This window comes from Macaca mulatta, chromosome 15, assembly GCF_049350105.2.
Source record: "Macaca mulatta isolate MMU2019108-1 chromosome 15, T2T-MMU8v2.0, whole genome shotgun sequence".
Taxonomy (NCBI): domain Eukaryota; kingdom Metazoa; phylum Chordata; class Mammalia; order Primates; family Cercopithecidae; genus Macaca; species Macaca mulatta.
In genome coordinates, this window is record NC_133420.1 from 9,591,078 (window position 1) to 9,605,892 (window position 14,815).

General features: G+C 48.6%; 1 protein-coding gene across 1 annotated transcript in view; it reads right to left on the reverse strand.

Moving 5' to 3' along the window:
- LOC114675957 (SH3 domain and tetratricopeptide repeat-containing protein 1-like) overlaps positions 1 to 14,815 on the reverse strand; it is a 30,079-nt gene that overhangs the window by 10,553 nt on the left and 4,711 nt on the right. The window contains 2 exon segments of the mRNA XM_077966392.1: positions 1,940 to 2,821; positions 4,363 to 4,404. Coding sequence (XP_077822518.1) covers positions 1,940 to 2,821; positions 4,363 to 4,404 — 924 coding nt within the window.

Genomic DNA, 14,815 nt, shown 5'->3' on the forward strand with positions numbered 1-14,815 from the left:
GACCTGACAGAAATAAAAGGATTCCATGAAAACACTACGAACAATTGTACACCAAGAAACCAGACCATCTAGACACAACAGCCAAACTCGTAGAAGGACACAAACTACCGAAAGTGACTCAAAAATGACCCCAAGGAAGCATGTGGGGTATCAGCCCCGCCCTCGGTCTCCCCGACCGTTCAGCGCAGGGTGGGGAGACAGGGAAGCATGATCCCCGTTCCCTGGCCTGCATTTCCAAGTCTGAATCCCCCAGCACCCAGGGGAGGGCCTCGTAGGAGGAGGTACCACAGGCTATTGTGCCAAGAGCCACTGGAGGCTGCAGTAGGGGCTGGGGCGCTGGGTTCCTGGAGGGTCTCCTTCCAGTCAGAGAATGTCCCTGGGGAAGAAGCCTGGGTCTGAACCCCCCAACCCCTGCCCTCCCTGGGCAGATGTGTGGGACCGGGGCCCCTTCACACGGTCCTTTCCAAAATCTCATCACTCCTAGGGCCAGGAGTGGGTGCCAGGCCTGTGCTGGAAATGGGCAGGTTTGGTCACAGCCCCTGCAGCTCTGGTCCAGGTCATAGGAGGCACCTCTGAGCGGTCTCACTATGCCATGACAAAGCGCTGCAAGGCAGAGGGGACCCACAACAGTATCCCTTGTCTCAGCCATTTCCCTGCACTCAACTTCCTCATCTATCCTCTGTGGCCTAGATTTCGGACAGCCCTGCCCACCTACTGTCCGTTCACTGCTCAGTCTGCAGTGACTGTTCCGTAGCACTCCATGGCTCCCCAGTGCTCTTGGGGAAAAGGCCAAGCCACAGCCTGAGGCCCCAGGCTCTGCTTAGCTCTCCAGAAGAGCTTCTCACCATCCAGCACCCAACCCACCCCCTCCCAACTCTGCACCTCCCTGCATAAGCCCTGCTCACTCACCCCCACTCACACCCCACCCATCCCCTCTCCCACTCCCGTTCACTCACCCCCACTCACACCACACTCATCCCCACTCACACTCCCGCTCACTCACCCCCATCACACCCCACTCATCCCCACACCCCCCCACTCACTCACCCCCACTCATCCCCGCTCACTCCCGCTCACCCCATCACACCTCCGCTCACTCACCACCACTCACACCCCACTCATCCCCGCTCACTCACCACTACTCACACCCCACTCATCCCCGCTCACTCACCCCCACTCTCTCACCCCCACTCTCTCACCCCTAGGCCTTCACACAGGCTACACCACCAGCCTCTCCTCCACCACCAACCCCTCATCCACCAACTATTACTTGACTAAATCCTCTCAACCCTCTGGTTCTAGACTAAAGAGGCTTCCCTAACCCAGGGCCAAGCGCTGCCCCGCCATCACGCCACTCACCCTTTTGTGGCTTCTGTGGCCTGAAGCTCACATTCCCACGCTCAGTCCCTGCTACCCGAGGACCCCACAAGCCCCATTTGTGGGTGGGGCCTGGCACACTCTGCACAACGAGCTGCTTTTGCATGCACTGCTCTGCAGCTTTGGGCAATCACCCGCCCCCGTGTCCTCTGTGAAGTGGGATGACAGGTACGCAGGCTGCCAACATACCAAGCAGATAACACGGGCACAAGAACTGGTGTTCAGGGCTTGGCTCATGGAGGGGCCCGAAGTCCCAGCTCAGCGGAGCCTGCCTTGATCCCAGGGTTATGTCTAGGAATTCCCAGCATGCAGGACTTTCAGTGCTCAAGGCAGGATGGTCCCTGGGCAAACCAGGAAGAGCTGGCTGCCTCAATAGGCCACAGAGGGCCTGGCCCTGCATGGGAACTGCCTGTCTCCAGGGCGCTTGCCAACATCTGCTGCTGGCCATGACTCAGCACTTTTGATGGTGGAAAACCCACCACTTGTTTCCGAATCACAAACCCCAGGTGTGCCCTGACCCGAGTGGCCCCAGAAGGTGCACAGGAGGAACTGGGGCACTCACTTTCCACGTGGCCCATCTCCAAGGCCACCAGAAGGGCCCACTCATAGTAGCCCTTGCCCTGCTGGGCCGGGCCCTGGCGGGTGCAGAGGTGGCCCAGCTACAGGAGCACGTGGGTGAAGTCCCAGCCACACTCCCCGCAGGGCAGCCTTGAGAACAGCCACACGGCCTCCAGGAGGTAGTGCTGGGCCAGCCTGCTGACACTCGTGTGCAGGCACAGGGTCCCAAAGTTGGCCAGCACCACTGCCTGGTTCCTCCACAGGCCCAGGTCCCAAGGCGCCCATAAGGCACAGTAGTAGCCCTCGGCTGCCTGCCTCATCTGGCCTGTCCTCTTCAGAGCCATGGCCAACATTTTGGCAATCACACCCTGCTGGTCCTCGCTGGCCACCACTGCATCCTGGACAGACTGCAGGATGTTCAGGTTCACCAGGCTCTGTCCATGAAGCACGTGAAGCCAGGCCAGGGCCACCAGGTGGTCCACGATGGCACGGACTCCGGCCATGAGGAGGCCAGCTTTCTTGGCCGCCCCTCGGGCCTGTGCCCGGCGCCCAGTCAGCTCCTCCTCGTCGCTAAAGCTGCAGAACATGCCACTCAGCCATGGTAGCGCCACGTCATACAGGCCACGGAAGCTGGCCTTGGACCCGGGGGCGTTCAGGAACAGCAGCAGTGAGCTCAGGGCCTCTGGGTCCTCCCAGTCGTCCTCAGCTTCCAAGAAGAAGGAGGGCTCCTCGGGGTCCTGCAAGCTCACGTTGCTGGATGACGCACAGAGACCCCAGGACGCTGGCTCCAGGGGGCAGCCTGGGCAGGTCTTGCATTGTTCCAGAACATTCTTCACCTTCGGCAGGGTCTCCTGTGGCTCCAGGCCCAGGCAAGGTGGAGGTATTTCTGCAAGTCACAAAAACACCTAGACAGATGTGAGTCCTTGGTCCACTGGGGGCAGAGTCCCCACACATCCCCGACCCTGGCGCAGCTTGCCACGAGCCCTTGAGAATTATGTGCAATGCAAACTCGGGGCCTGGAGCACGTAGAAACTCCGGCACTATGAGGACAGAGAGAACACGCAGGCCCGTGGCCCGACTCTCCTACAAAATCACCCTCCTGTCCTGCTTTGTCACCCACCTGACAGCAAGGTTTTAGGAGACTATGTCAGCTCAGTGATCCCTCAGAGATGCCTTTCCCTTTAGATAGAATCAAAGCCTTCTAACTGGACCCATGTATATGCAGCACTACAACTACAAATGTAACTTTTGTCAGCATATTGGGCCCCCCGGTGGGGTACAGGAATCCATGAAATCCTCAACAGCCAATCAGAGCTATGGATCAGCTCAAAAGCTGCTATGCAAAATTGGTAAAGCCACCGACGGCACAGGACAGGGGTGTTGTACCCATGTACCCAGCTCCGTGCAGGGAAACGGACCATCCCTGCAGGAAGGATGGGAAAGCTTCCAGGCCCCTGTGGCCACCTTCACCTTGGATGGTCTGAAAACCTGAAGCCCTCAGTTCCTAAAGGGTTAACAAAGGCCAGACTGCTCCAGCAGCCCACTGGTGCCTGCTGGCTTTGGTGGATTCCTAGCCAAAGCCCCCTCCCAGAGGTGAGCAAACAAGCGTATTTCCTGTTGGAAAACCTGGGATGAAAGGAGGCATTACTGGGAAGGGAAAAACCTAGATTGAAACAGACTCTCTGTTTCAAGCTCACATGTAAAAAGTATTTTCTATACAAACTGCCTCCTAATTCATCTGTAAAGCCTTGGAATTAAAAAAATAAATAAATATGATTTAGAGGCTAATGTGACTTGACTACACTAGATGAGCTAAGAAATCTCCCCCACCCGGCAGAGGCCCACAGCCCCTCCCAGCCACTACCCTGGCCTCCGGGGCAGCTGGAGAGCCACGTGCCTTTGCTCCAGAGACTTTGGCAGAGGGTGGAACCACCCCCTCCCCGAGGCAAACCTACAACAGCCTTCCCTTCCCCACTGGCTCCCCTCAGGAAGGAGCAGACCCTTCAGGGACCTCAGTTGAGGCCCCTGCAACCTAAGGCTCTGAATTCTGCTACCCGCTGAGGGCTGTGTGACCTCCCATCTCTGAGGCAGAGCACAGGGTGAACTGCAGCTTCTCCAGGTCATGAAGAAGGAACCCACAGCTACATGTGGGCCCCAGCAGTGGAAAGGATGCCCCACCTCGGTCGGGGACCAGGCGGGGGCCAGCATGTTCATTGGAAGAAGTGTGGGACCCCACAGCCTCCAGTGCCAGAGTAGATGGGAGGTTCAGGCCCACCTCAGGCGATGTCCCTCAAGTCCCCGACCCACACCACAGAGGTGTGACAGCCGCATCCAATGCCCACCATACTCAGCTCTGTCCCCTCCCCCGGTGTTACTCCAAGGCCCAGCTCATAACCAGAGGAAGCCTGAGCCACTGGCAAAACCCACCTTTTTCCTGCGGCTGCTCGGTCTCGGCTTCCTCTACTGAGTCTGCCAAGGGAGAAAAGAGAAGCAATGAACACCCCCAGCCAGCACCTCTGCTCCCATGTCAGGTTGAGCTGGTGTCGGTGTTGCAGGGTGAGAGCATTGCAGGGTGCAGGGGTTGAAAGTCACATCATCCTCTTCCCTCCTGGATCATGGGAACAACATCACTGGGGGGTGTACACCTTCTGCGATATTGGGAGTAACATCGTCTTCTGTGCCTAGGAATATTAAGGACAATATCATGGGGGGGGCCGTGTACATCTTCTGCAATATTGGGAATAATATTATCCTCTCTCTCCCTGCATACTAGGAAAGATATCAGAGTGGGTGTTCACCTCCTGCGATATGGGGATTAATACCATCTCCCCTTCCAGATATCAGGAAGAGTATCACACGGCGGTGTACGGTGTCTGTGATACTGGGAGTAATATCAACCTCTCAGCCTTGGAATATTAAGAAGAATATCACAGGGTGGATGTACACCCCCTGCCATATTGGAAGTAACATCAGCCTCTCCTCTCCATGGATATTAGGAACAATATCCCAGGCTGGGTGGATGCCTCCTGCTCCATGGGGAATCATATCATCCTCTCCCTTCCAGAATATTAATAACAATATCACAGGGTGGGTGAACACAGCCTGCGATACTGGAATTATTATCATCCTCTCTCCCTCCAGATACTAGGAACCATATCACAGAAGAGCTGTACCCTCCCTGGGATATTGGGAGTAATATCATACGCTTCTTCTGTGAATATTAGGAGCAATATCACAGGGTGGATGTCCATTCATTGCTATGTTGGGAGTCATGTCATATTCTACCCCCCTGGATATTAGGATCAGTTTAACAGGGTGCGTGTACACCTACTGTGATATTAAAACTAAAATCATGCTCTCTGTCCCTGGATATTAGGAACAACATCACAGGTAGGTATACACCCCCTGCAGTATTAGCAGCAATAATATGATTAATTAGTAAACATCAATGATCGATTTTAATAATTATCAGGCTGGTCTCGAACTCTTGACTTCAGGTGATCTGCCTGCCTCAGTCTCCCAAAGTGCTGGAATTACAGGCGTGAGACACCGCCCCCAGCCAACACTTCTTGACATCCCTTTTTGGACCTCAAATTTAGCATACCGAAAACACACTTTTGATTCCCCCTGTTATAACCCACTCCTCCCGGAGTCTTCCCGATCCCAATAACAGCATCTCTAGTCTTCCAGTTACTCAGGCCAAAATCCTTGACATCATCCTTAAAACTTCTTTTTCTCTCTCTTGTCATCCAACCCATTTAAACTCTCCTTTCAGAATATATGCCAGACCTAACCACTTCTCACCTTTCTCATCATTTCCAACCAGGTCCAGCCCTCATCACAGTGCTCTGGGTTACTGCAAAAGCCTCCCAATCGCCAGGCACAGTGGCTCACACCTGTAATCCCAGCACTTTGGTAGGCCAAGGCAGGTGGATCATCAGAGATCAGGAGCTCAAGACCAGCCTGACCAACATGGTGAAACCCCTCTACTAAAAATACAAAAAATTAGCCAAGCATGGTGGTGGGCGCCTGTAATCCCAGCTATTCGGGAGGCTGAAGCAGGAGAATCACTTGAACTCAGAAGACAGAGGTTACAGTGAGCCGAGATCGTGCCATTGCACTCCAGCCTGGGTGACAAGAGTGAAACTCCATCTCAGAAGGTCAAAAAAAAAAAAAAAAAAAAGCCTCCTAACCCACCTGTCTCCTTCCGCCTTTCACCCTGCCCTGCATTCTACCTTCCACTCTCAAACATTTCAGAAAAAAAAAAAATTATATCCACAGAGAAAGTACAAATGGGGTGAAATGTTTGGGGAATCTGAGGGAAGAGTATATGGGAATTCTCTGTACTATTTTTGCAACTTTTCCATAAGTCTGGATTATTTCGAATTCAAGAGTTAAACAAAGAAAAAAATAAAAAACACACTATCTCCCTTTGTGAATCCATCCTGTCTTTCCCCTGGCAACTTATGGACGCTCTCAACTAACACATCTATTTTTTCATGAACACTAAAAGAACTCTTGTCTAGTTTTCACTTTCTGTGCTTGGCAGTAGAAGAGTGTGTGTGAGTGTGTGTGTGTGTGTGTGTGTGTGTGTGTATTTCATATATATGTGTGTGTGTATATATATGTGTGTGGTGTTTATGTATATATAGAGCGGGAGAAATATATATATGAGTATATATATAAATATATAGTACATTTACAATGGTAATGTGTATATATATAAATATATGTGTGTGTGTAGATATATATAATACATACCCCATAGCCTGTCCTTAACCAGTTCTAAACTTAGTCAGAAAAACACATACCTAAGCAGAGAATTTCAGAATAATATGATGAATATTTTGATAGAGGGATGTGTTGCTGTGGAACACGCTGCTAAGACACAAAACCTCCTAGATGGGACAATGAATGAATGAAGTTTTGCACCTATAGTCGCCCCCTCTGATATCCCCTCAAACCTTTATAGTTTTATGCATTTGCTTCCCCCAGGACCCCCGTTTCATAAGGGTTAGTCCTAGATTCTAGCAAGTTCCTACTACAGCTGGCACACATATGCCATTCAAGAAACAGTGGCGGAGTGAATGATGAGTTAAGAACCATTTGTCAGCCAGTGCTCAGTAATACAACATGCACTGGTATGCAAATTATACTTTTGTTGAAAGCAACAGCAGGATCACAAATTATCTTTCCAGAGAAAGCAAACCTCAAAAGCTTCTTTACCCTAGTAAAGCACGTTATAAGAAGCTCCCCTTATATAAAAGAAAACCTCCTCATTCGTTATCAATGGCATGTAAACCTAATAAGCCTTCACCTCTGATGACATCTCTTCCATCCCCAGGGCTAGATAAAGGAGGTTCCGGAAACCCTGGTAGTTGTGAAGGTGGCTCCCAGCTCTGATAGTCTTGAACCCTGCGGGCACGGAGGTCACACAGCAGAAGAACAACCAAGGGAAGCATCATCAGGCTTCGAATATGTTTGAATCAGAGATGGCAAATAAGCTGCAGCCAACTGAAAACACCAGAAATTCATGGTGGCCACCTGAGAGGTTATGCTCTTAAAAAACAAAAATTAAAAATAAAAATTAAAAAATTAAGAAAGGAAGGGGTCAAGAATCCATCAGGTCTGACTGAGACGTGTATCAGTGACTAACACCCCATATGGCAAAAATACTCCGGTGCGCTTTGGGTACTCACAGCTTCAGCAGTATTCAAAGGCGTGTGCTTCCCTAAGACTAAGCCACGGGAATACCCCCAGCAACACTGCCAGGAGAAACGTCTCAAGTGGATTTGGCTAGAAATACAGTTGTCTTTAACAAATTAACACTGAATAAATCCTGACTTATTAGAGCCTGTGAGAATGACATTCTCAATGATAACAGTTATCACTACAATCTCCAAACATCTGCGATCCTGCAGGGAGGAACTGTGACAGCGCAGGCCACAGGCCACATGTCCAGAATGCTTCCCAGACTGCCTGTTACAGAATAAAAGAAATGAAACCCCCCCTAAGAATGTCTTCCCTCACATTTAGCCAGTTGTTCCTTTGTGTGCATCTCTGTGCTAAAATGGCCATTCTTCCCCACAGCCTGAAGTCATATGCTAAAATAAATGACACTCACATGAAGACAGAAACGTGCAGATGTGAGGAAACCACCACAAAGGAAATGGGCTGGAGAGTGTGGCCAGGAGGATGGTACTTCCTAGGAAGCAATTACTTCATCTCTGCCCATGAAGCAGGCAGCTGTCATTGTCCCCCAGGCCCACGCCAGCCACTCGAAGTAGGTTCTAACCAAACTACCTCCAACAAGCAATGTAAATACACCACACAATTGGCTTCTGAAAGGACACCTTGCAACCAACAAGAAACTGTTAGCACAACTTTGACAAACTGTGTAACTAAAAACCTTGGAAAGGGACAAACACTGCCACATTTTGACTCAAATAGTGTTACGTGGTAGCACTGCAATAATTCACTGAAACAAAAGAATGAATGAGGAATATGTTTATATAGGAATCAGAGGAAGCATGACTAATAATTTAAAGAAATAGGTCAAGAAATTGCTACGTTCAAATGCTACCGTGAGACACTGTCAGGGCCTTAGGCAAATTCACTTCTCTTGGTCCTGTTTCTGGGTTCATCAAGACCCAGCTTTGGACTAGGGAATCTGTTGCTTCCCAAAGCCTTCCTTCTGTGATTCCAGCCCAGATTTTAGGACTGCTCTCCCACTTGGTATATGAAAGCACTTTCTATGTAGAACAGCAAGAGTACATTTCTGTATTGAATGCGGCTTGGGACCTACTCTATGAGGAAGAATATCATCATGTAACTTTAAGCATGACGACAAGGCGCACTCTAGATAAGGATAACACATAAGATGTGGCCATACACTTGTGCATGCCTGGCAGGGAGATGGGGAAGTCTCATTTAATGAAGCCGGGGTGCCTGCTGCACCTGAACATCCTCAGTCCATATCAAGTTGACAACGTCCTTCTGACATCAAACCACAGGTATCACATACTTTTCCATACTTTCCACCCAAGATTAAAATATGCAGAGCACCATGATAAAGACACCTCCATTCCCAGCATGTTGGCTCTCATTCCGTAGAATTACATACTTTCTGTGCAAAATGGTGACCAGGTTGCAGCGGCAAGCAAGACTGGGCTCAGTGGGGACAGCAGGCCCTGCAGGAGCCACCACTCCTGTCGCCACAGTCTGATGCAGCTGCAGAGAAGCTGTGGCTGAGGCCATTCACTTTGTGAGAGAACCGCACAGGAGGGAAAAGGTAGGGAAGGTCGGGAAGAGGACAATGTCATGCTTCTGAGCCCAAGCCAAGCCATCGCATCCCCTGTGACTTGCACTTATACGCCTAGATGGCCTGAAGTAACTGAAGAATCACAAAAGAAGTGCAAATGCCCTGTCCCACCTTAACTGATGACATTCCACCACAAAACAAGTGAAAATGACCGGTCCTTTCCTTAAGCGATTATATTATCTTGTGAAATTCCTTTTCCTGGCTCATCCTGGCTCAAAAAGTTCCCACACTGAGCACCTTGTGACCCCCACTCCTGCCCACCAGAGAACAACCCCCCTTTGACTGTAATTTTCCTTTACCTACCCAAAGCCTATAAAACGACCCCACCCTTATCTCCCTTCGCTGACTCTCTTTTTCGGACTCAGCCCGCCTGCACCCAGGTGATTAAAAAGCTTTATTGCTCACACAAAGCCTGTTTGGTGGTCTCTTCACACGGACGCGCATGACAGGCAGGTGCAGAGCCAGGGAAGGACCTGTGATGAGAACAGAAAGGAATGCGTCTCCCTGTACACACACTCGGATTTTATGACAATGTGCGCAGGGGGCTGAACTGGATGCCTGAGAACATTCCTCCAAGTTCTTTTGCTGATTTTCTAAATATTGGTGTAAAATCTGAACTCAGACAAAATTTTTTTAAATCGCTTCAATCAACATCTTTGTCTAGTGCTCAGCATCATATCTACGTGATCATCTAGAAAAGCAACTTCTCTTCTAAGGCTCAAATCCTCCTATTAATTCTCAGGGATTTTACAAGGGAATGCACCTCTCATTCGCATCAAGAACTGTGGGGAAAAGAAAGAGAGATCAGCCTGTTACTGTGTCTATATAGAAAGAAGTAGACATAAGAGACTCCATTTTGTTCTGTATTTGAGACACTGTTAATCTGTGACCCTATCCCCAACCTTGTCCTTGCAAGAGACATGTGCTGCGGTGACTCAAGGTTTAATGGATTTTGGGCTGTGCAGGATGTGTCTTTGTTAAACAAGTGCCTGAAGGCAGCTTGCTGGTTAAAAGTCATCACCATTCTCTTAATTTCAACTACCCAGGGACACCTACACGGCCAAACGTCGCAGGGACCTCTGCCTAGGAAAGCTAGGTATTGTCCAAGGTTTCTCCCCATGTGATAGACTGAAACAATAATGCTAAAAGGTTTATGGAGATGTTTGCATATGCATCTCAAGGCACTGCATTTTCCTTTAAACTTATTCATGTCACAGAGATTTTTGTTCGTATGTCTTACTGCCGATTTCCTCCCTACAATGATCCTATTGTCCTGCCACTCCCTTATCTTTAAGATGGTAAAGATAATTATCAATAAATACTAAGGGAACTCAGAGACCGGTGCCGGCGTGGGTCCTCAGTAAGCTGAGCGCCGGTCCCCTGGGCCCCCGCTTTTCTTTCTCTATACTTTGTCTCTGTGTCTTATTTCTTTTCTCAAGTCTCTCGTTCCACCTAACGAGAAACACCCACAGGTGTGGAGGGGCAGGCCACCCCTTCAAAGAACACACACAACTACCGTTAAAGAAATGCTTAATTTGCTTACAAAATTTTTTAAACACCCAGATTTGAAATACAACAGAGAATACAACTTTTTGATAGCTCTGCTTTCCAACTGCGAACTGCGGGTGGAGAAAATAACCTGTCATGATTTCTAACCAGTCAACAACCTGCCTTCCCTGGCTGCAGTAGGAGCAATCTTTCTGAGCTCAGGATGAAAAAGAACCCAGCTGGTTAGGGGACAGACAATCATCAGTTCTCCGCGGGCTTCCCGGGTCCCAAATCCCCATGTGATACATGGAAGTAAAAAGCTATCAATGACCAAGCATCAGAACGCTTATCCCACCTCGCCATCTGCTTCTCCTGCCATGCAAATTTAAAATTAATAAGCCTGCTATTAGAGAACAGAGTTGGTGCTGCATCTGTCTTCCTAAAATTACGGATAATTACCAGCCCACAATGGCTTCTAATCAGATTTGAGTAGTCCCTTAGACAGGAAGCTAAAGTGCCTCAGCCCTAAACTGAGAAGAAAACAGAAACTGGACCGCTCTAGGTTCGATTTTTTCCCCCTTGTTCTAAAGTTGCTGTTCCCGAATCTCCTTCTACTGTCTTGTTTATAAAATGTATGAGAAACAAGGAAATTCAAAGACATGATAGAAATGGCCACGTTTTCTAAGTACAAACTTTGTGAACATTATTTTCAGCTGCTGGGCTTTTTCTCCACAAATTGTGAGCCTGGAGGACATTTTCTCCCTCGTGGTTACACATTCAGAGTCAGGGAAGGTGACTTTAGCAGTAAAGAGGGGAGTGCAGTGAGAAGTGATTGGGCACTGAGAAGGGCAGACAGGGACTCTACCTCGGTGGCCTACAGCATTCCTGGGCCTCCGACTTTACTTTTCCATCTGTACAAGGGATCTAAAGGCTAGTGATTCTAGGCCACGACAGCTCTTCATACACACATACACAAATATCACACGCCTGTGTGAAAAGCTGTGACACTTGGCTGATTTTCTGAAGAAGTTATCTTGTATCATTTCTACTCAAGTACTCCACCTCCTTCCAGACAAGTATCTGAGGATGATGGGCTATCCCACAGCCATGTGTGTAACCTCTGCTGCTTACGATCCCTGTTCACATAGCATTTTCCAAAAGCATTTGGTGTAAAGTGACAGAAGAAAGAAGAATAAGGTTCTTTCAGCCCATTCATTCATTCATTCAACAAATATTGACTAACTATCTACGTGCCAAGCACTGGTGATATAACAGGGAACATACATTTTTGTAGGTAGAGACAGACAACCAAAAAGTATGTTAAAGAGTGATCAATACTGTAGAGGAAAATACACCAGGAAACAGGAAAGAAGAATACCCCTAGCCACCCTACACTGGGGTGACGCTAGTGTTACAAAATGGAAACAGCGGCCGGGCGCGGTGGCTCACACCTGTACTCTCAGCTCTTTGGGAGACTGAGGCAGGCAGATCACCTGAGTTCAGGAGTTCAAGATCAGCTTGACCAAAACGGCGAAACCCTGTCTCTACTAAAAACATAAAAATTAGCTGGACGTGGTGGCACATGCCTGTAATCTCAGTTACTCAGGAAGCTGAGGCGCAAGAATCACTTGAACCTGGGAGGCAGAGGTTGGAGTGAGCCGAGATCATGCCACTGCCCTCCAGCCTGGGTGACAGAGTAAGGATCTGTCTCAAAAAATGTAAAAATAAAAAAAAATGTAAACAGAGAATAAGATACCAAAAGAAAGAACATGAACGATTAATTGTAACAAAAGCCTTTGTAAGCTGTTACTTTCCTTCCTGGATCCTTGTCCCTTACAAACAGAAAAAAAAGGCGGATGGGGGTAGCATCAAAATGATGTTTTAAGATGGCTTCGGGTTTCAGATGTCTGACAGCCATACTCATGTACTTCAAGGAAAAAGCTCTAGCTCTAGAAGCCATCTGGGCAATGGTTTAATGTCTTTTTTTTTTTTTTTTTTTACAGAGAGTTTTAAAATACAGGAAAATGTGTGTGTTTATTTGGCTGCTCTGTGCCCGCACACGTGCAAACTGTGCTAACAGGTTTCTCCAAGTTTTGCTGAATTTGCCAGCTTGCCATAAACAGGCTTCCATGTCTTAATTGTCTATAAATAACACAAACACACAGAAATGCAAATCAAGACAAACTGTCCCTTCAACTGCTGCTGCCATGATGACAGCAAGCGACAATTGGCCAAATCAATACGTGGAGACTGAAGCTGTCCGGCAGAGAGCACAGGGTCGACTGCTTTTCCCATAGCATTTAAAGAAACAAGCGGAAACGGCTCTCCACACAGGACAGACACGTCCTTGGTTCTTTGAATCAATACTGCCAATGCCCAAAATACTTTCTCCATCACACTATCTATATGGAATTCACGTTCCTTCCAATACCATGAGTAACACCAGTGATAGACTATGTTTAACCATAATGACCCATTAGCATTCATTTTCCTCTAAAATGTTGAAATAATAACACTGAGTGTGGGCTCACGAGGTGCCAGGCTCTGAGTTTGATCTCGTTTAGTTCTCATTGAAATCCTGCAAGATCAGTAACATATTCTCTCATTTTTCATAGATGAGGAAACTGAGGCATAGAAAGGCTAAGTAAGTTGTCCATGGTCACAGGTGATTTAGGAAGTTTTCTTCAAACTTTCAAAAGTTAACTACTGCCACTATTACACATGGGTTTTTGTTTGCTTTTGTTTGTTTTGAGACAAGGTCTTGCTCTGACCAGGCTGGAGTGCAGTGGCATGATGATGGTTCACTGCAGCCTCGACTTCCCGGGCTCAAGTGATTCTCGCACCTCAGCCTCTCCAGTAGCTGGGATTACAGGCATGAGCAACCACACCTGGCTAATTTTTTAATTTTTATTTTTTGTAGGGATGGGCTTTCACCATGTGGCCCAGACTGGTTCCAAACTCTGGGCTCAAGAGATTCTCCCAGGTCGGCCTCCCAAAGTGCTGGGATTACAGGTGTAAGCCACTGTGCACAGCCCTACAAATGTGACTTATACAAAGTCAGAGCAGTGAGCAGGAAGAGAACAGAGACTTCAGCGAGTCTCCTGGCTGTGGCAACGCCATATCCCTCCTCCATACCGTAATGTGTCTACACCCAACAAGCTCCTAGACGTTGAAGGCAGGCCAGCTCAGAGACGAAACAGCAGTCAAGAAAGAGAAGATGCAGACATGCGTCTTGATTTCGGCTCGAGCGTGCCTCTCTGCCCTGCAGCTGCACAGGCAGAAACCAGGGGCCGTGAGTCTCAGGCAGTGTGTTTGGTTCCTGGCTGGTTATCTTTTGGGAGACCATCCCATACAATTAGTGTTACACTTCTCAAAAAGGAAGTGTGAGTTTTATAGAAAAATCGATTCCATTTGGGAGAAAGGCCTAATAAAACCACAAAAGGATAACACATTCATACAACAACAAATTCAATTCATCTGTCACAAACTGAAATCCCAAAGCCCTCTGGGCACACAGCTGCTTTTCTGAGCTGAAATTCAACTCCAGTTGAGAAACAGGTCAACTTTTCTAAAGAGATTTCTTTTTCACACGCCTTAAATAAAAATTCCTTTCCCTCACTTGTCATTTTCCAGATTTAATGGCTCTGTTGGCCTTCCTCTCATTTAGGCCATGAACACTGACTGCATGTCTGCTACGGCCGGGACTCCAAGGGAGGCACCCTAGGGAACACAGATGACCGCAGCACAGCGACAACCTCAAGGAGCACACACGGGGAAGTCAAGATGATACAATCGCAGACTTCACACAGAAAAGAACTTGGCATCCGTACCCCGTCCCATTTCTAGAAAACAACGATGCTCAGTCAGTAACATTTACCGAACAGCCTGCAGTGTGGAGGCAGGCACGAGGGGGTTCCATGCGGGGAAGAGCCCCTTCAGAAGGGGGCATGCAAGCAACGTGGAGGCAGGAGACGCCCCCACGCACAAGGGCCAGCCTGGGAGCCTGCAGAAATGCCCGTGCATCTGGGAAGAGGGAGAGAGGACAAGATACTTAAATGCTCCAAAATGAAG